At 37.4% G+C, this 22,814-nt stretch overlaps 2 protein-coding genes across 3 annotated transcripts in view; both read right to left on the bottom strand.

Annotated features, from left to right (window-relative positions):
* ERGIC2 (ERGIC and golgi 2) overlaps positions 1 to 2,880 on the bottom strand; it is a 39,267-nt gene extending 36,387 nt beyond the window's left edge. Inside the window, exon 1 of one of the 2 annotated variants that reach the window (XM_036866305.1) lies at positions 2,804 to 2,880. The gene's annotated coding sequence lies outside the window, so the exon portion shown is untranslated. The remainder of the gene's footprint in view (positions 1 to 2,803) is intronic. The other variant, XM_036866306.1, reaches the window with a different exon arrangement.
* Positions 2,881 to 13,517: 10,637 nt separating this feature from the next.
* Positions 13,518 to 21,211, bottom strand: LOC118902070 (chymotrypsin A-like). The gene is made up of 5 exons (XM_036865992.1): positions 21,105 to 21,211; positions 19,535 to 19,695; positions 15,817 to 15,915; positions 14,356 to 14,489; positions 13,518 to 13,682 (listed from the first exon to the last, which is right to left on the bottom strand). The coding sequence occupies exons 1-5, from the start codon at positions 21,209 to 21,211 to the stop codon at positions 13,518 to 13,520; spliced, it is 666 nt and encodes a 221-aa protein (XP_036721887.1).
* Positions 21,212 to 22,814: the final 1,603 nt, after the last annotated feature.

The following is a 22,814-nucleotide window of genomic DNA, read 5'->3' on the forward strand; positions in this document are numbered from 1 at the left end:
TAAAGCCATCCAGTTGGTAATTTGTTATGGCAGTCCTATGAAACTAACACAAGCCATTAATAACAATGAGAAAGGAGATGGAACAAATATTATCCAGGCTATCACTGAACTTCAGAAACGAAAAGCAAAACCAGGACTTATATGTAATTTTAAACTACTTGACAATATTGCATTGTAATACAATAAATTTTATGAAAGATAACTTAGTTTCACTTTACAAACACAGATATCAAAAAAGTACTCATTCTTTTTACTTTAAAACTTTTTACAACAGAGTTAAATTTTGTTTTTAAAATTATTTACACTAACATAATTCAAACAAATCTAATAAACTTCCAAGTGATTAAAAAAAAAAGGTTTACTTGGAAGCCAAGTAAGATGGTATAAATGTGAGTTTTCTGTGATCAAAAACACTAGGGGTACTTCTAGGCACTTACCAGCTATGTGACAAATTTGAATAGATCCTCAACTTCTCAGAATTCTCTTTTATAATTTTGTTTTAAAAGGAGGGACGTAGACATAATGGTTACCTCACAGTTTTTAATCAAGATAAAAATGAGTCATTTGATAAATATCTGTTTCTAATTCTCAAAAGAAATGCAAAGACTTGTAGGATATTTGAGGTTTATGTTAAAGTCTTCAGGAAGGTGGGAAAGTATCTGAAGTTAGGTGATAATAACATGAATAGACTGAGGATTATATAAATGGATAGAATGAAAGTTAAAAGAAGAGACTATAGAGTGATGGCAACACAACAATTTGGAAGTACCTAGTAGCGAGATGAAGCAAAGACAAACATCATCCTCCTCAAAGAATGGTTTGACTACAGTTACTACTAAATAAAAGCATACAAAACTGAATTAAATTAATTGAATTAAACAAGTAAGGAAAGTGTGAGGAAAAGGTCAGAGACACATGAAATATATTGACAACAGAACGAAGGTCCCCAAAAGCAAGGAGAATGGGTTAACAAGGCACCTAGGGCAGAAATGACCTAGAACTGACCTAGATTGAAGTAAGACTGCATGGAGTAGTAGAAGGAGGAATGTGTACCTTAGTAATTAAGAGAGGATAACGGCTCAAGAAAGCAAGCAATTGGAAGATGGAGTTTAAGGACATTTTAACCATATAGACTGAAGAGTTTAATCAATTTTGGAATCAAAGAAATTACTTATAGAAGCGTCTTCTTCAGTCTATATTTTGACTAAGAACAAAGGCAACATTTTGTGAGTAGGTATAGAAGTTAGAAAACAAAAATTTAAAAATAACAAGAGCTAACATTTAATGAAAGTTAACTGTATGTCAGGCATTGTTCTAGGTGCTTTGTATGTTTTAGCTCACTTGATCATCACCACTCACTTTCTGAGTTAGGTTTTATTATTATTCCCATTTTATAGATAAGGAAACTAAGACAGAAAGAGGTTAATTTACCCATCATGACATTAAGAGGCAGAATCAGAATAAATATAGAAAAACTGTTGAATAGGATTTGGAGCACGCACAGACTGCCTAAAAAGTAACTTCTATTAAAAATGTTTCACTATTTCTTCCAATTAAATGACTAATCCTCAAAGAAATTTATCATTTTTTCTAATTCTTTTTGTTGCTGTTGTTCCAGACTAGTACTGATTTCCTCTGAGACTTTCAAGATTGATATATGTTTATGATTTGTACCCTCAAACAATTACAGCAGTCAGTTGTGACTGAAGTTCATCATCAAAAAGAAAGAAATTCCGCCCCACGTTCTCCCCCTGAAGAAAACCATGAAATTTCTTTTTTTCATGTTTTTCCTCTAAGAGAACTGGAATAATTGCATCACTTTGGAGATAGCAATAAACAAATTAAGTAAACAAACATAAGTCATGATTTCTTCAGTGAAAAAGCCTAATTCATTTCTTTATAATGGCTGTACACTAGAGTTCAATGAAATACCTAAGTACAACTGCAAACAAATAAATAAATCCCGTTTTTAACTGTATCTTTATCTGCTTCTGTATCTTCATCTTTAACTGATTCTGAAAGCCAGTCTTGCATCATTTTAACCGATATTTTGTAATTTTGCGTTGTCTCGAGGGCACTAAATCTTAAATATAAAAGTTACTAGAACGTGTTTTCTCAAACAATGACCTATTAATTCTATATACTACCAATACCCAAGGCTATTCTCTACCACGAGCTGACACGTTATCTAACAAGGGCTTCTTAACTCTCCGAGGGTTTCAGAAAAGTAGTGACGCTCGGACCTGTCTCTTCTACAGCATCTCACCCTGCCCTGCCCCTTTCTCAATTTCCTAAGCGGCGTGCGAACCTCCCGAGGCGAGGCCAAGATCTCGGTCTTTCTTAGAGAGCGCAACTTGCTGCGAAGAATTTGGTATCTGAAAGGGGGTGGGAGCCAGACACCCGGGAGGATCAGGACACGATCAGGCTGGTCTTCACAACGCGGGACCCCTCCGCCCCTGCGGACGGGAGGAGCCACCGGGGCACGGGGCACTGTGAGAAGCAATGGGCCAGGGTCAGCAGCTATGGGAACGCAGCTAAACTCCTTCAAGTTGGAAGACAGCGGAGAGACACTGGACCAGGAAAAGGGGAGTTTCCAGGCGCAGCGCTGCCCAGGGTCCTGCCAGTAACGACCCCGGGGAAGGTAGGTAGACCGGCTCCCCGGTCCGGCCCGCTCTCCGGAAGACAGGAATTAAGACAGGGAGCCAACGCTATGACGGGCTCTCACCCCTTTAACCACATTCATGCCCTGAACAGCCCTGGAACAAACGAGAAAACAGCACCCAGCGAGGTTTCAGTATTTTACCTTGTGCTACGGTCCCAGCCGACCGCCATGTTTCACAGAAGCCCGGTCACCCGGGCTCCCGTTTACCCGGAAATATCGCGAGAACAAAAGCAACTACCACCGTTAAAAACGTCAGCGGGGTTGGGGGGGGGGGAACGGTGTAGAGTTCTCGCGATATTCCTTTCGCTGACGAAGTGCTTTGTGAATCAAGAGGTGTGAGCCAAGTTAAAGGGGCGTGGCTAAACAGAATCGCGGTTTAAACTTATTTCAGTTGTGATCACGTGGCTAGCAAGGAATTAACTTCTCCAAGGAGAAATTTGTTACCTACCAACGGATACTTAGAGACCACAGAAAGAATCTCAACTCCTATAATAGTACTTCGTTAGGAATGAGATACTTGGGCGCAGGAATTAACATTTGCAGCCCTATCCGTATTACTCTTCCAATCTCTGCACCATGTTTTGTGCCCCTTTATTTTCTTCTGTCAAGAACGTTTAAACTTTCTTTTCCAGGCACAGGTAACGCTTTTAATTATTTGTTAAATGTTTTTCTTGTCTTCTAGATGGTAAGCTCCGTAAGAAATTACATCTGTCTTTCTCATTCTTATACCACCAATACTTCTCTATGCACTCAAATATTTGTTGAGAAAGAAAATTAATACTTCATTCACCTTTTTTCCCTAACACTTCATATTATAAGAGGTAACAGAGGGAACTTTGGAAAAAAAAGGGCTCAAGAGTAAGCCCATGTGTTACCAGATTTTCCAAACATTGAGATTTTTAATTTTATGATTTATTGACCAAAAATTCTAACAAAAGCGTAATAATGACTAATTCTTAAAGGGTAAGCACTGCTTTTTTTCCCCAGTAAGCAATATTTATATGCTTTACTTTCCTCATCTCGTTCAATCTTTTACAACTGTGTACGATAATAACATTATTTACCCATTTAATAGATAAGGAAATTGAGTCAAGTGGCAGTTAAGTGATTTACCCAAAGTCAGATAGCTGGGAGAGGCAGAGAAATCTTGACCACAAGACTAAACTGCCTTTCAAAGGAGCAGTCATCATTTTGTTTATTGAATTAACATTTATCGAAATATGAAATTTTACTAAATTTAAACTATCCTAGAAAATAAGGGCAGATAAAGAGTTTCCACTGATGCAATTTCATTTCCAGACTTTCATTTCAGGATTAGTCCAGAAACTTTAAACCAACTCTAAACTGATATAAAGTTTCTGCCTCCTTCACATATTTAAGAAGAAGCATAATGTGATGTCTAAGATCATAGACACTGTAGCTAGGATTTCCTGAGTTAAAATTCCAGTTCAATCACTTACTAGCATGTGGCCTTGGGCACATTATTTCATTTTTTTGTCCTCTTTTCTTCATCTATAAAATTGTACTATAATGTCTCAAAGATTGTTATAAGGACTAAATGAGTTAATACATATCTAAAGTGCTTCTTTATCTTAGCCACAAATGCACCATCAGCCCTTCCTTTGTAGGTCTGATTGTTTGAGGTCTTGTGAGGCTGGAAGCTGGTTGTTGTTCACTTAGTTACACCTGATGCCTGGTCTCTAGAGTAGTCTACTTTCAGGGTAACAACTATCCCATAAGGGTTGGATGTCCCAGTGAAACAAAACTGACTAATTTGATCCTGCTTATTTAAAAAGCAGCTCACCATCTTCTAAAATACTCAGTGAAGACTAAATTTCCTCCTGAAGATTGAAACCTTGCTTAACTTGAAAGAGGGGCGAGTACTTAATCCTATGTTATTGGTGGAGTTATATCTGGAAAACAGTTTGCTTCCAAGGAAAAAAAGATGTCCATTGTATTATGTATTACTGAAACTGTGGGTAATGATTAGTCAAATCCTTTTCATCTGCCTTCACTAATCAAGGTCATTTTAAGACTTGCTTGTCCTCCAAGCAGCCCATAGCCTAAACAATAAGATGTTTGCCCGAGTTATTTTCAAGGAACTTGGGGTCATCTGTGTCTAGCTCAAGCTGAGCTGGTTAAGGCTGGATGGGACCACCAACCCTTCAACTGGGCATGTGGAGTATCCACTTGGTGACCTTTTGAAGGTGCAGTGGCCCATAGCTTAGTTAGGCCTGCACAGAATGACTGTTACCTCACCTTTTTCCCATCGCCCTTCTCCATGCTCCCCCACTGAGACCACCCTGCTTCTTTATTCCAGAAATACCCAGAGCCCCTTGCCTTCAGGGAGGCAAATTTGAGATTTGCCCTCCAGCCCCCTCACTTGGCTGCTGTGTGGAAAAACCCTGCCTTTGCTGCAGACCTCAGCATCTCAGCATTTGGGCTTGCTGTGCGCTAGGTAAAACGAACCTGGTTTGGTAACATTGCCCACAGAAGAGAACTGGGAGATAGGTGTTAGACTGGGAATTAACAACTGGTGCTAAACAACCTGTATTTTGTGCAAATGATCAAAAGGTGTTTTCATGCTGATTTTTGTTTGTTTGTTTGTTTTTTTAGTTCTCTGTAGTTTGCATAAAAGTTTTATCAAGTAAGCAACAAAATTAAGGTAAGTTAATACTTTTTGCTATATGAATGCCCCAGAAACACCTCAAATTCAATATATCCCAAGTGGATTTTATAATTTACCCCAAATCTATTTCTTCTGCACTGTATCTACAAAAGTCAATGGCACCACTAACCTCAGATTCAGTCACTAGCTACCAGTCCCAATGACCAATCAATTTCCTTCATTAAGACTATTTCCAGTTTCATGCTATACACCAGACTGTGTGATTTTTATGTATGTGACAAACTATCATAATTAGAAAGGAAAAAAACCCAGGATGATATGACAGAAGGAAAATCAACTTTCAACTGAGCACAGCAGAGACATTTTTCCATTTTCTGATATGATTATATACCATTGATGTTGAGCTAAGAAGGTCAAATAATTTCCATCCCATATATGAGATATGTCCATAAGTTGATTTTCCTATCATGTAAAAAATATAGAAGCAGCTAAATATGTAAATAATATATGGTCAGAGTTCAGATGCTTTGACTAAAAATTGTGAATACATTTGTATATCTTACTGTTCAATAGGACCTAACCTGACAAATACTCTTATGTATTAAACTTGTTTTTCTAAGTAAAGGATACTTGAACCAACAATAGTGAGGTCCCCCTCCTCCCTGTCTGGGTCTTAGAAGGAAAGAAGCCAGTCATACCTGTTCCCCCCTTCCCTCCACCTTCTCATGAACCAGTCTTTGCATGAGTAAACTTGGTCAGAAGTTGATTTTTCCTCTCATGGAGGGTAGTTAGGTTGGGGGAACCTCATTAAAGATCTGAGTCCTTGACACAGATTGAGGCTGCTGCTTTGGTATCACATCCGTCTATAAGGGTGATGCTCTATAGCACAGTGATCGATCCCCTTTGGCACCCCCATCATAACAGAGATAGGGATTGCTGAGTCCGAGGTAGGAGATGCCATTAACATCATGTCTATCCTAAGCCAAGTCCACGCTGAAGGAACACACAGGAACCCATTAGCGTCTTTCATTTGGAGGCAAAAGGTGGAAAAAATGAGGCTGGGAAATTAGTACTTTTTTTGCTTTTTTTTTTTTGGTCTATACACCAAGCAAATAGGCTTGATTCAGTTAAACTATATGATTTGTCAAGGATGAATTAAAAAAACAATTATTATAAAGTTTAAAGGGTGCTAGCAAAGGCCATAAAGGACAGTGCAGCTCCCCCTTGCTCTCTCTTGGATCATCCTTTGGGGAAATGCAGCTGTTCTGTCATCAGCCCACTCAAGAAGCCCAGTGGAGAGGTCCACATGGCAAAGCACCTTTGTGCATTTAAATATTCCTGATGAGAAGTCTAAAGCCACTCAGATTCTTGACCCATTGTATCAGACCTGTTTTTCTCTGGAATCTTATGTAATTTTCTTGTCCCCAGTGCCTTTAAGCGTCACAGTGACATCTGTGACCTGGGTCCGTCTTCACTCTTGTGCTGGGCATCCAGTGCATTCTTTCCACCTGACAACACATACCCTTAAGTTCTAGGAAGTTTTCTTGATTTGTTTCCTTGATTAATTTCTCACCTCCATTTTCTCTGTTTTCTCCTTCTGAAACTCCTATTATTGTTATGAGATGTCCTGGACTATTACAAATGATAACTAGAGGAAATGGGAAAAGGATAGCAGTGAAGTAAGGAATTATAATTTTTGCTTTATACAACCACAGTGTCACTTTTTAATTGACACTGTTTCTTTTGCATTTATTCCTAGAAAAGGTGATAAAAGTAAAATTAATGCAAAGTATTATAATTAGGGATGTGGGAGAGACTTCTGGTTGCCATGTAAATACTCTTCTCTCCTTCTTTAGTGTAAGAATCCTGGACAGTAAACCCAAGTGAAGAACTATATTCCCAGGCTTGGCAGGTAGATATGTAAGTAAAAGTCACTGAGTAGGGCTTTTATGAAAGCCATTTATCCCCTTTTCTCCTTGCCCTCCCTCATTTCCCATCTTGGAATGTGACTGCAATGACCTGAGCCCTGCAGCAATTTTATGACTTGAGGATTGAATCGATACATTGAGGATGGTGGAGGAGGAAGACAGGAAAAGCCGCAGGCCCTCTAACTTTGTAGAGCTGCCTATCAGCTGCCTGACTTCATTTAGGTAAGAGAATAAAAATCCTAATTCCTTCAAACTACTGTAGTAAAGTCTTTTTAACCAGCAGCTGGCAAGTAATTCCTGGTGGATTCAAGGAAATTTATACTATTTTTAAGCTCTCTGAAAACTGAACCTCCCTTATTACATGTAAGTCTTCTTTTTACCTCTCTCCATTTTATTTTCCTTCTCATGTTCAAGTGTGTGAATGAAGCCAGCCCAGTTCCAATCTCTCCATGCTCCCAGTCTTATCTCCCCAGTCCAAACTCCACAATTTTGCCTACATTATCTTCTGAAAACACCCATCAGCCATGTGATATAGTAATTAAAGTCTGTAATCAGAAAAATCTATGTGTTAATTTTGCTCTGAAACCAGATGTGTGATGTAAAACAAGTCAACCTCCCTAGCTTCAATCTCCTCATTGGTAAAATGGGAAAGAGAATGCCTTTCTGATACAATTGTGCTCAGAATTAAATTAATATATGTAAAGAAGTTGGCACATGGAAAGCTACTAAGGTAGCCTAATGGGACTGTCATTCCCCAGTTAAATCCTTAGGGAAATTATGAAGAGAATTTTTGAAAAAAAAAAAATGGAGACATAAAAAAGAACAGAAAAATTAGAAAGCTATACTATATTCTTGAACAGCAAGGCTTAATAAAATCAGCCTCTCCCCAAGTAACATATGACATAGCCTCTGCCTTCCACACATAACAGTGTATTGCTGGATTTTGACTACATTCAAACATGAGAGTTTAATCAGATTTTACCCATCCTGATAAAAGTGCTGTTAAAGTAAAAATTCTGAAACTGTTCCTTAAAAAAAATTTTGTAAGTGTACAATTCCATGATTTTAGTAAATTTATGCAGTTGTGCAACCATCACCATAATCTAATTTTAGAACATTTCCATCACCCCCATTTTGTTATTTCTTGCACTTACCCATTACCTTAGGGAACCACTGTTCTGCTTTCCGTCTATAAATTTGTCTACATTCCATGTAAGTGGAATCGTAACATGTAGTCTGTTGCAACTGGCTTCTTCCAATTAGCATAATGATTTTGAGGTTCATCCATTTTTGTAACAATTTTTTAACTATTCTCTTTCTTCAAATATTTTTTAAAGGATCCAAGGTCAGGTTGGGGGGGAAATCCTCTTTAAAACTTTATTTTAGAAAAATGCACAAAATAATAACTAACATGAGTTGAAAGTTTACTAGGTGCCAGCCACTTTTTTTAAGTGGTTTGAATTTATAAACTCCTTTAACTATAGGATATCTCTATGAACAGGTTTTTTTATTACCTCCACTTTATAGATGAGAAAATGGAAGTATAAGGAGGTTAACTTGCCCAAAGTCATAACACTAGTTGACGATGAAGACGGGATTTGAACCCAAGAAGTCTGGTTTCAGAACCAACACTTAATCCCTATTCCCAGGGGTTATCAATATTACATTCAAAACATTTTCATAAGATTAGCTTTAATGATTAAATGACCTAAATGGAAATGTCAAGTAATATCTGGCACCTAGGAGATAAACAAATTTTAAACCCTTTTCCCCTGGAAGAGAATAGATGGTAGAAAATGTAATTGCCAGTGTTAACTAAGCAAAGTTAAATAGCGACATCAGGGAATGCAAGTGTCAGTGGCAATTTGTGCTTTCTAGGCAAAGGGAACTGCCGAAAATGCAAGGGTATAATGCTCCGAATGAGTGTGGAACTCTAATTACCTGGAGAGAAGAATATGTTCTATGCTGAGGGCTAGTATTATTTAAAAGGTCTGTAAGTATACTTATACTGTGTAGTATTCAGTATACACAGAAGTATATGTAAGTTATGGAGCAAGATCGTAAACATCTGTAAAACCACCACCCAACTTAACTAGAAAATTATTAATACCACTTGTGTGTGGTTCCTCATCCTATCCCCACACCCCCCGCCCACTGCTCTAAATGGTGGGTTATTTTCCCTGGCATTTTTTTCAACCATATATGAAGCCTAAGCAATTTAATTTTGCCTGTTTCTGAGCTTTATAGGGTACCTACTCTTCTGAAATTTGCTTTTTAAACTCTGCATTGCTTTTAAGATTCACCTAAAGAGCCTGTGGAATGTCATATATTTTACTGCTGTGTGAGTATACTATATAGATTTTGATTATCCATGCTTCTCTAGTGGACATTTGGAATTCCGGCTTTTGCTGATATTCACGTTTCTATAAACTTTCCTGTACATGTTTAGTGGTCATGGTTGCATCACTTTCCTAGGACACTGTTCCCAAACCTGACTGCACATTAGCATCATGTAAGGAGTTAAAAAAATTACCCCTGGGACTTCCCTGGTGCCCTAGTGGTTAAGACTCAGCGCTCCCAATGCCGGGGGCCTGGGTTCAATCCCTGGTCAGGGAACTAGATCCCACATGCCACGCAACTAAGACCCAGCACAGCCAAATAAGTAAATAAATATTTAAAAAAAAAAAAAGACAAGACGGAGGGTTAGAGAAAATGAAGTAATGCAATTTATGGCTTAAGAATGAACAACAAAATGTTCCAACACTCCAAATGACAGGAGAGATTCAGAGTATGTGTAATTGTTAATAGGAAAACAGCTTGATACAGATTTCTTTAACATAAGATATTGGTGTATAAAACATTAAAACATAAAACAAAAATCAAATCAACTAATACTTGAGCTTTAAAACTCAGCTCAAATATTACTTCTCCTGCAAAACCTCCATCCATCCTTGCAGAAAATGTTGGTTGTTCCCTCCTAGACTGGCAGCTCCCATGGCATGTGGAATTGGAATTATCTTTGTATATTGTTCTTCTCCACTAGAATGAGATGCTAAAGATAAGGGAAACTTCCTTTTTCAAGGTGCCCCTACTTGCCGCACAGTAGATGCTCAAGGAGGACATTTTTAAATACACACATGAGTGAAAACTTAGGTTATTAGGTCTCTAATTTTTTTAAATTTGGCTATGTAACCCTTAGAAACTATATCAATTTACAAAATTGATTGTAACCTAATCCACATAGAACTTGACCTTGAAATGAAAGAATAAAAAAGAGTTCTTGGGAAGAAGAAACAGTCAAAGTAAGAAATAAAGCATATGTCCCTCCTGAGTTAAATTGGCTTTCAGCTAGAGAAAGGGCAAGTAAAACAGTCTAACATAGTAAAATAGTCTAACACAGTTCTATTCAATAGGGAAAAGATTAAATACAGAACAATTTGAAAATTACTGCCAACTGAAGCTGAAAACGGAGCACCAGTCTCTGACCCTCTTATGAAAGTCAGGCAGCTTCCTTAGGTAGTACATGGAATGCTAACTCCTCGTCCTTTGCTGACAGAGCCCTCAAGCATCACCACCAGATCACTGTCCCAGGAGGTCAGAGATTGTGCCAGTACCAAAATTAACCACCTTCAGATCATACTGTGAAGAAGAAAGCTTTAGACAGGCCTGACATTTTAATACAGCCCATCTTTACCCCCCCTTAATATCATCTGATTGAAAAGATGAGAGAAATTCAATGAGACAAAGTAAACATGGTACAAAACAAATTAACATAAGAATTAGAGAATCCTTATTGTAAATATCATCTTTCAATTTACTGAGTCCCTATCAAAGAGTATAATTTAAATTAATTAAAGCAGTTTAGACCAATATTCATGTAAGAGGTTTTTAGTAAATACTGGGAAATTCAAAATATTTTCCCTTTATAGCATTTGCAAAAGAGAGGAGAGACAGAAAGAGAAGAAGAGAGAGGTAGGGACAAGGGGGTGAGAGAAAGGGAGATCAGAGAAAGAAAGAAAAAAGTATTTATTTTTTGCTTATTTCTTTATGAGTTGTTCTTTGATTAGGTTATATTGTGCTTACCTAAAAAGTTAAACTATCCTCCTTTTTTGAATGCTGTAATTCTGGAAACCAAATGATAAATTTTGGTGGAAAGTAAGAAAAAATAGTTGCTTCAGACTCTTTCTTATTCTATATTATATTTCTCTGTGATGGGCTTTGGCATTAAGTATCCAGGCTCAGGGGCCTTCCTTAGTTTTTGGCTAAGCCTAGGGAGATGAGGGTCTTGGTCAGCTGAAGTTCAGATAAATGTTTTGTAAACAAGTGAAATATCCTAAGATTTTATCTAAAAATTTAAAAATCAAATGATAAGCCTGATAAATAATTTCTTAAATGTCAATTGCTCACTGAAATTGTGAAACTTACAGGGACCATTCCTGTATAACTGCGCGTAGGGCACTGTTCTATGTGAGTAAAATTAAGAATTATATGGAGTGAGGGCTTCCCTGGTGGCGCAGTGGTTAAGAATCCGCCTGCCAGCTCAATATCAAAAAAACAAACAACCCAATCCAAAAATGGGCAGAAGACCTAAATAGACATTTCTCCAAAGAAAATATACAGATTGCCAGCAAACATATGAAAGAATGCTCAACATCATTAATCAATAGAGAAATGCAAATCAAAACTACAATGAGATATCATCTCACACCAGACAGAATGGCCATCATCAAAAAATCTACGAACAATAAATGCTAGAGAGGGCGTGGAGAAAAGGGAACCCTCTTGCACTGTTGGTGGGAATGTAAATTGATACAGCCACTATGGAGAACAGTATGGAGGTTCCTTAAAAAACTAAAAATAGAACTACCATACAACCCAGCAATCCCACTACTGGACATACACCCTGAGAAAACCATGATTCAAAAAGAGTCATGTACCAAAATGTTCATTGCAGCTCTGTTTACAATAGCCAGGACATGGAAGCAACCTAAGTGTCCATCGACAGATGAATGGATAAAGAAGATGTGGCACATATATACAATGGACTATTACTCAGCCATAAAAAGAAACAAAATTGAGTTATTTGTAGTGAGGTGGATGGACCTAGAGTCTGTCATACAGAGTGAAGTAAGTCAGAAAGAGAAAAACAAATACTGTATGCTAACACATATATATGGAATCTAAAAAAAAAAAAAAAAAAAAAAAAAGGACAGAAGAACCTAGGGGCAGGACAGGAATAAAGACACAGACCTACTAGAGAATGGACTTGAGGACACGGGGAGGGGGAAGGGTAAGCTGGGACAAAGTGAGAGAGTGGCATGGACATATATACACTACCAAATGTAAAACCGATAGCTAGTGGGAAGCAGCCGCATAGCACAGGGAAATCAGCTCAGTGCTTTGTGACCACCTAGAGGGGTGGGATAGGGAGGGTGGGAGGGAGGGAGATGCAAGAGGGAAGAGATATGGGGATATATGTATATGTATAGCTGATTCACTTTGTTATAAAGCAGAAACTAACACACCATTTTGAAGCAATTATACTCCAATAAAGATGTTAAAAAAAAAAAAGAATCTGCCTGCCAATGCAGGGGACATCAGTTCGAGTCCTGGTCCGGGAAGATCCCACATGCCGTGGAGCAACTAAGCCTGTGCGCCACAACTACTGAGCCTGCGCTCTAGAGCCCGTGAGCCACAACTACTGAGCCACGTGCCACAACTACTGAAGCCTGTGTGCCTAGAGCCTGTGCTCCTCAACAAGAGAAGCCACCGCAATGAGAAGCCCGCGCACCACAACGAAGAGTAGCCTCCACTCGCCGCAACTAGAGAAAGCCCATGCACAGCAACAAAGACCCAGTGCAGCCAAAAATAAGTAAATAAAATAAATAATTTTTTTTAAAAAGCTTAAAAAAAAGAATCTTTAAAATAAAAAAAAAGAATTATATGGAGTGAATAACATCTCCCTTCATATCTTCCAATGTTAACCAAATTAAAAAAATAGTAAAAGTATATATGATGGTATTCAAATTTGACATATAGTACATGGTACACTAGACATGAAATTCATGACATTTAAGATTGTAAGTTCCCAGGAGGCATGAACCAACATTAGCTTTCTGTGACCGATGTTTAATATTGAATGTATGTACACACCAAATCCAAGCTCCTCAATGACAAGGGTTGGGGGAAGTGACATTGAGTTTTTTAGCAATGACAAGAGACATATTTTTCAGGGAGGCGGTCATGTATTTCCTTTCCCACTTAGGAACACAGTTCCACCATGCTGCTCTTCCAGTGATTATGCTTCTCCTCCAGTGACAGATGTGATCCAGTCTCTATAAGCAGAAATTCTGGTGAAGACCGTTGGTGCGGCAGGATGGCAGTTACTGCTGCCCCAGCTCACAATACCGATGAGCTTGTACTGCCCATCCTGGGCACACTGCAGTGGTCCTCCAGAATCTCCCTGCAACCAGCAAAAAGAGAAGTTCATTCTCCTGGCTGCATGATTCATGGCTGACACTAACCCCCAACTGCAGAGGATGATCCGACAGTGTGTAAGTCACTCTCTCATCTCTGATTTCTGCTCATAACAGCATAGGGAACTACAACCACTGAGGTTGTTGGCTGATGTTACAGATCTCTGAATCAGATCAAAATCTATATTTTCAAGGTGAGGCTGAAACATTTAGCATAAATTCATTTTGTGCTGACAATAGACTGTGCCATGCAGAAAGTTTCAAGCATCTAATAAATATAAATGACTAAATGATGGTTTTGAGTTACGTGAAAGCATCTTTATATTTTCAGTGCTACTGGAAGTAGGTAGTTTGAGCTACCCAATTCAGCTATGAAGTTGAACCACAAGAAATCATTTTTTTGTGGATCAAAAACAGTTGAAAGTTATCAGTTTCACATAGTTCAACCTAGCAATTGGACAAGTAATTCCTTTTGAGAATAGAATCCACAAAAATATCAAATTAGCAATCACAGTACATCAATTTAGCAATGTACTTACTCCTCTCACTTTTCATTTTAAAACTACCATACATTTATACCTTTTTATGGTCAGCAAACACCCATTCATGAGACACACTGAGAAGAAAACTCCTGCCCTCCTCAACGCAGGCCTTCATTACCATACAGGAGGATGATCCTGCAGCCCCTCCGCATATATTGGTGTTTTTAATATCCAGTCCCCAGTAGCTTCGACAAGATGTACTACTAATCAGTGGTACCTTTGCCTGCTGCACCGTTTTAGGAAATTCATCTTCTAGTAGAAAAGGAATAAAAACACATAGGCAAATGATATTAAAGGATAAAACAAAAATAGCCTTATATATACACAGACTCCAAGGGTTAAATCCCACCCCTTCTCCCCTCTCAGCACTATAGTGATGCTGTTAGGTGACTTCTAAAAAACTAATAGAATCACTCCACAGTGGCTTATACAACAGAAACAATGAAAAACTTTTTATGTGGGTTCTTTTGTCTTTAGTCCTCAGAAGATATAAAAATATCACTTTATGAAAAAAAGACAAAGTTTACACCCAAATCAGTTGTTGATAAAGCAAACAATATAATTCATTTTTTACATATTAAGTCTATACTTTAATTCATTGGTTTCACGACATTCTCATTCTTTTGATTTGACTTCTGCTGAGCAGACATTCTGGTTAAGTGCTGACACTGACTGGAAGCTGACAACTGAAATTGCGTTCTAAATAACTCTTTAGTTTATTGGATATTTGTAAGTAGTTAATTCATTTGCAGAATAGGGTGTATGTGAGACCAGAGTCATGGGTTTGATCTTTATATGGACTAGAATATCTGCACATAATCTTTCTAGCCATTTACCTTTTTTTTTAATTGAAGTATAGTTGAGTGATTCAGTTATTACATATGTATATTTTTTTCATATTCTTTTCCATTATGGTTTATTACAGGATATTGAATATAGTTCCCTGTGCTACACAACAGGACCTTGTTGTCTATCCATTCTACATATAATAGTTTGCATCTGCTAATCCCAACTCTCACTCCAACCCTCCCCCTTGGCAACCACAAGTCTGTTCTCTATGTCTGTGAGTCTGTTTCTGTTTCATAAATAAGTTCATTTGTGTCATATTTTAGAGTCCACATATAAGTGATATCATATCTACCCATTTACCTTTTATACCAGCCTATCATTTCAGAAAAATGCCTCACAGCTTTAAGAATAGGCTCATATATCTTCAAGTATGGGTTTTCACAATAGCAACATCTACACTGTTGTGAAAACAATTATGTGTGTGTGAGTGTGTGCACTCACAGTGCAGTTGGGAGTAAATACATATAAGTGAAACACACAAATATTTATTAGGTAATAACATCACTAGATATTTACCAACACAGTTTTTTAAAGTATCAATGAACTTCTATTAATGAATATGATGGCCTAAAACCCAACCAGTCACCTTTAGGTCCATTATGAAAAAAATTTTTCCACTATCATTCCTATTAAAAATACAGAAAAATTGAAAATGAGTAAACAGTGTACTCAGACTTCACATATATTTGTTTGGATTCTAATCTTAGAAGGGGTAATAAAATATACTCACGATGAGGTTCAGTTATTCCCCATCCAGCAGTCATACATTTGGAAAGTAAATTTATTTTATCATCTTTCCCTGGCAAACAGATTGGAGATACAAACTTTCCTAATTAAAAGGATGAGAAAGAAAAATGCAAATATCAGTTAGTCCATAAGATTCATATTAACATTGTCTATACTGTTTGCTCTTCAGTGATGGCTCTAGAAATACCTACTTTGACCTAACAGTACCCTTTCTAACCCTGTAATTTAATAAATAAGTCTTCCAGAAGATTCCACCTATTATTTACTCAGAGGGGATCATCCCAATATACATGTTACCACTTTGCTCCAGGTATTTCCATATCCTCCTAGGAAAACAGAAGCACATGCCCTACACTGAAATTTGGGGCTTCTCATCCATAACCATTTTTTAAAGTGCATCTGTCTTTTTGCCTATGTGCCTTCAGGACATCACCTTGTTGAATTTGAGATGAGAGTGGAGAAGAATATAATTGTCTTTTTTTTTTTAAGATTTTTATTTATTATTTATTTATTTTATTTATTTTTGGCTGTGTCGGGTCTTAGTTGCGGCACGCGGGCTCTTTGTTGTGGCGTGCGGGTTTTCTCGGGTTCCAGAGTGCATGGGCTCTGTAGTTTGTGGCACGCAGCCTCTCTAGTTGAGGTGCGCGAGCTCAGTAGTTGTCGCACGCTGGCTTGGTCGCCCTGCGGCATGTGGGATCTTAGTTCCCTGACCAGGGATTGAACCCTCATCCCCTGCATTGTAAGGTGGATTCTTTACCACTGGACCACCAGGGAGGTCCCTATAATTGTCTTCTTTTTTCAACTATGTTACATGAAGAACGGGGAAAAACATGTAGCAATTTAACTGTTAAAGTATTTTTACAGCTAATAAATATTTTTATATCTAATTTTATCTTCACAGGTTATTATAAAATATATTGATACATTATACATTTAAACATTTACATTTTTTCTTATCACCAAAATCTGTGTATATATAAATATTCTGGGTTTGTGTGTCTGTGTGTATATATGCCACACACACACACACACACACACACACTCACACACACACACACTGAATGCAGTGCTCTTGTGTTTGTTTTCCCTTTTTCCCAGGCTGTTTAACTTCATTTTCATCCAGATTTTTACATACTTAAATGCGTCAGCATATCTGCTATCATAGGCCACTTATTTCAATGATATGTTCTTTATTTTTACTGCTATCTCTTAATAAAATTAAATCAAACTGTTTGTAACTTGTCTATTCTTTTCCTACTCATCTCTCTACGTGTGTGCCAAATCTTATGTTATTCTGCCTTCACAGATAATCATTGCTCTATCGTATCTTCTCCCAAATTTCCTTGAGCTAAATAACATTTTCCTACTAACAACATATTTTTTTAATCAGCCATTTTTCTTATTCTGATATTCTTCACTTACTAGATTATGATCATGCCATTTACATGGCATCATTACTACATCATTCTTTTTAATAGCATATAGTGTTCAGATAATGAATGTACCTCGATTTATTAAATCCCATTGGCAAACATTTAGACTTTTAATTTTTTCCCTTATAAGCTGCATCAGGTTTCCCAGATCATGCATCTGTGCATTTGTGCCAGTATTCCTGGATGACTGAGTTGCTGGACCACAAGACACACACTTTAAAACTTGACAGATATTGCCAGATTGCATCATTTGGCAGGATGGAGGAGGGGGATGTATTGACTTGTACTCCACATCCAGCTGTGTTTATAACTTAGAAATATGTCAAGAGTCTTGAAAACAGTTATGCACTAAATCCAGCATTTCTGCTTCTGAGAAATTTATCTTAAGGCAATCATAGGCCTGGAAAAATGTACACATAAGGATAGTCAATCCAGCATTATTTAAATAAAAAAAAGGAAACAACCTTTACACGAATGTTTGTGGGAGCTTTATTAGTAACATCTAAAAGCTAGAAACCACCCAGATATTCTTCAACAAATGAATGGTTAAACGTTATGAGTGGTTAAACATTCATACTGTGAACACTACTCAGCTATTAAAAGGAATGCACTACTCATACATGCAACCACATAAATGAAGCTCCAGGATGTTATGCCCAGCGAAAAAAGTCAATCCCAAAAGGTTACATATTATATAATTCCATTTATGTAACACTCTTGAATTGACAAAATTATAGAAACAGAACAGATTTGTGGTTGACAGAAGTCTGGGTGGGGAGGGTGGAATGGGGAGGAAGGAAACGGGTGTGGCTATAAAGGGGCAACAGTAATGATCCTTATGGTGACAAAAGTGTTCTGTATCTCAACTGCATCAATGTCAAATCCTGCAAGATGTTACCATTCGTGAAAACCAGGTTAAAAAGTACTTTGGTTTCTCTGTATTATTCCCTATAACTGCATGTGAATCTACAATTATCTCAGCATTGAAAGTTTAACTAAAAATAAATTTAAGAAGCAGGATGAAGAGAAAAAATACTGATGTCAGAGCTCCAATCCTGAGATTGTAATTAACTGTTCCAAAATGCATCTGGGCTGATAGTTTTGTTTGTTTTGTTTTTAAAGCAACTCAGAGGATGATAATGCATAGTCAAGGTTAAGAAGCACTGTTCTAAATGCTCTCACTGACTCAGTTTTAAAAGCATAAAAAGCAAATGGTAGGGGCTTCCCTGGTGGCGCAGTGGTTGAGAGTCTGCCTGCCAATGCAGGGGACACGGGTTTGAGCCCTGGTCTGGGAAGATCCCACATGCCACGGAGCAACTGGGCCCGTGAGCCACAACTACTGAGCCTGCGCGTCTGGAGCCTGTGCTCCGCAACAAGAGAGGCCGCGATGGTGAGAGGCCTGCACACTGCGATGAAGAGTGGCCCCCGCTTGCGGCAACTAGAGAAAGCCCTCGCACAGAAATGAAGACCCAACACAGCCATAAATAAATAAACAAACAAATAAACAAACAAACAAACAAATAAATAAATAGCAAATGGTAGACTGAACCATGATTGGGGGTTTGTAGGATGGATGCAACGAAACGACATAAAAAGGGAGGTCTATAGGCAGAAACAGAGGAGAGAATTGGAGCAAAGAAAGAAAACTGTCCCAGAACCCTGTGATGCCATGGAAAGGCTTGGGTGTGAAAGTAGGGACTATCCACAGATCTTAGTTACATCCCCCCCAATACACCTTCCCACTGAATGCTCACCTGTGCTAAGTAGGTAGGTGGGTTACTGCCACTCCCTTTCTACAAAGGATAAAGCTAAGGTCACAGAAGTTACATAACATGCCCAAGATCACATGGCTACTTTGTGACAGAGCCAGGATTAACAATGCCTCACTTTCACTTAGCTTTGGCTTAAGTAACTATTTTTTTAAAAACCAAGATTTTACTAAGTTATGAAGGCACAGAAAATTAAACATGTGGTGGTTCAAACTGATGTTCTAAGTATTTGGTATAACCTCATAGAACATAAAGAGTCTCAGGAGAATATATAGGACAAAGTTAAAAACATACTTCTCTGAAATCTTCTCTGGACCTCTGTCAATTAAATACACAGAACAGCAAAATGTTTATGCAGATACTTCAGCTTTTAGAGAAAGCATCTTAGAATGTAAGGAAATTTTAAAATAATTATTTAACTTCAAAAGTACACACAGCACTTCTAAGCAAGATGGAAGATAAAAGGTTCAAAATATGGAAAAGAGTTATCCGTACTGACCTAGTTCAACAGGGTTTTCCAGATGCAACAAGCATAGATCATCATTGGGAGGAAATTGTGTGAAGCTGGGGTGAGTGTATACAGCTTTCACTGGTATCAAATCTCTATTTCCTGTATTCCACAGGTAACTTCTTCCTATTACCAAGTTGTCTGTGACAGTACTTGTCATAAGAAAAGGGAGTGAGGAAATAGATACCACTTTTAATGAGGCCATCACTTTTCAGAATTACTAAAAATGTATTCTTTAACATTTTTTTTGCTTCTATACTCCAATTATATTATTGCCAAAATCTAGTCCCCAAAACTTTCTTTAAAATTTTCAGTCCACATTAATATCCTTATTATCCTGAATTCTTAGAAAATGGGAGTTTCTCATTAATTCAATCCTTGAGAAAATTTTTAAAGTATCTACTTTCTTGCCTTCATAACATCAAATAAAATGATTTAGTACAATATTTTTTTGACAAGTAAGATTCATGATGCCTCAAGATAATGATTTTATGTATTATAATCATTATGCATTATATGATGTACTTATGTGATGGTCACTGAAACTATCCTGAAAGTGATAGTTACTCTACTCCCTAATACGATGTTTCTCAAAGAAATGTCTAGGGACCCCATGCATTAAATCTGGCTTGTGTATTAAAAATGCAGAATCCCAGACATAACTCAGCAAATCAAAATTCAGGATTAATATTCTAAGATTCTGTTTATAGCAAACTCCCCAGGTAAGTTTAAGCACATGAAAGTCTGAAAACTGCCTTAATAAGGATGCCTTCTTGTGATTTAGCTATATCAAAAGTAAGAGTTGGGGAATGCTAAAGAAATTGAGTTTTTGGTTCATTGAAGCTTCCTGCTCAGCATGTTATTTGAGCAGATACTTTCATTATAAAGCCAATTTTAGAGACCCTGAAAATGTCATATCTACTCATTCAGCTATGGGACATTGTATGACACTGTCAACTGTCTCACTACTTCTGGGAGATAATATTAAAAACGTCAAGCTAAGACTCCTTTGAGGAAGGAGTTTTCAGATATTTCCATATTACATTGAGACCAAGATTCAGATAAAGTCAAAGAAAAAAAAATGTTCCTTTAAAGGACATTCTTTAAAATTCTTTGAAACTTTACACATTTACTTCAGGACTGGGTATGATCATCAGACATTCCGTAGAGGAGAGCAAGGAGGAAAGGAAGCCACATTTGAGCAACCCCTCGGCTCTGGGCACCATGCTGAGAGACTGGTGCAAAAATGTTGAGACATCATTACCTTCATTTTTATGGATGGGGGGGGGTGTTGTTAGTTACTTATTAATTAAATTATACCTAGAAGCAGGAAGCTGCTTTTAAAATTCAACCTATTAGTAGTAAGTATATTAGTGAAGCACAGAAAGTTTCATCAACCTAACACTTTAATTCATTTGCAAGATGGGGACTGTATCCGTGGGAGCTGATGCTTAATGTTTCTTGTGACATGGGGAGAGCACAAGGAGTGCACCCACTGTGGACCCTCAAATAGCTCCTCACCGCCCTGCTGTCCGCAACCCTGCACCACTTGGGCACACACCTGAAGTTGCAGTGTGCCGCTGTCAGGACCCACTGTCTCCCAATCAGAGCACCTCCACAGTAATGCTGTCCTTGGTACTGCAGACTGACCAGCCAGGGCCACGACATCGCAGGGGCGGCATGGCCACCAACCACCCTGGGCTTCCCAAGCTTGGCTGGCAACACGTTTGTATTCCTCTCAGATCCTTCCATGAGAAATGGGTCAACAACAGGAATTCCACATTTGTCTGGGGCTGGCTGTCTTCTGGTATTGTTTTCTACTGTTAGCCCTTAGAAAAGTAACAACAAAACATCAGATAGCAATACTTGTGAAGTCTATTAAAATCTCAGAATGGAGGCATTTATTTCTTTTGTAGGTTCAAAACTAGGATTCTTTGCAAGAGATGAGACTCATCTTTTCTTCCATTGCTTTTAAATGAGTAAAAATCAATAGTTAACTAAAGCATTAATACATACATCTTTAGATGAATCAGAACACAAATCAATTTTTAAAAAAGAAATAAAAAATTGCACTTAATCATGAAATTACTGGAGATTGTTCTTTCTGTGGCATCATTTGTGTTATCCCAGTATAACGTATCTAGACACATCAAAATACTTTATGCTACATGTATTCAAAATAAAATGTTTATATAAAGGAAAAGCATAGGGAAAATTTCTACCAATGTGTTTACTCCATTCTCAGATTTATAAAGAAATTTACCAGGGAATAACAAGAGACTTAAATATAAAGAAAATTAAGCATCTCCATAGCCATATAATTTCAGAATGATAAGATATGGTCACTTGTGAATTCTTTACTTGAGATTTTTTTTACACTAGAAATCTATTTAAAACAAAAAGTTTCTAGCATAGTGGGTTTGTGTTTATTCAATACTTATGTCAAAACTCATTTCTAATTTCTTTTCAGATATGTATAACATATGGATTCCCTCTTCCTTTTAAATACATATGCCTAAAAAATATGCACTCTTCAAAATTAAGATTATCCTAGATTTTAGGGAGAAAAAACCCACAAAAGGTATTTACTCAAACATGTTTTTAGTGCATTAAGGTTTACTGCATTACTGCATGTTTTTTATTGCATTTGTAATCCACATTATATGTGGTAACTCAGACTTCTGGGCTGTTTGTACACATGTCTAACAGCAATATTTTATTAGTATTCAACTTACTTTAAAATACTTAAAAAAAGAAATGAGGCTAAATATTTTTACTGTGAGAATAAAAGGTCAGTTTAGAGATATAGTGATCAAAGACAAAAGCAATGGACACAGAAGAAGGGTCAGTTAGGTGAGCATCCCTTTAACAATTAAAAATCACACCTATAGGATGATGTGGTTCAGTAGTCTACAGCTCAAATCCAGGACTCTTAGGAGAGCCCATTTGTTCCACTATCCTAGGAAAGACAGACCGACATCAAAAAGAACTTTGCGTTCACGTGGATTAAATTCTTCCTGCAATTACACTCCAATCAAGAAAATCTCCTAATAATAGATTCATTAGGTTTTTTAGTCTTAAGCACAACTAATGGAATTCTAGCTTAAAATTAGATAGGATAAGTAGATAAAAATCAGCACATTTGTTTCTGTTTTATGCAGAGTAGTATAGGTTCAGCTAAAATATTCCTTTTGAGGGCTCTTCATGGGGGTGGGGAGGTGGTTACTTAATAAAAAATATGTTAACAGAGACATGGAAACACACTGAACTC

Source organism: Balaenoptera musculus, chromosome 10 (genome assembly GCF_009873245.2).
Source record: "Balaenoptera musculus isolate JJ_BM4_2016_0621 chromosome 10, mBalMus1.pri.v3, whole genome shotgun sequence".
Lineage (NCBI taxonomy): Eukaryota > Metazoa > Chordata > Mammalia > Artiodactyla > Balaenopteridae > Balaenoptera > Balaenoptera musculus.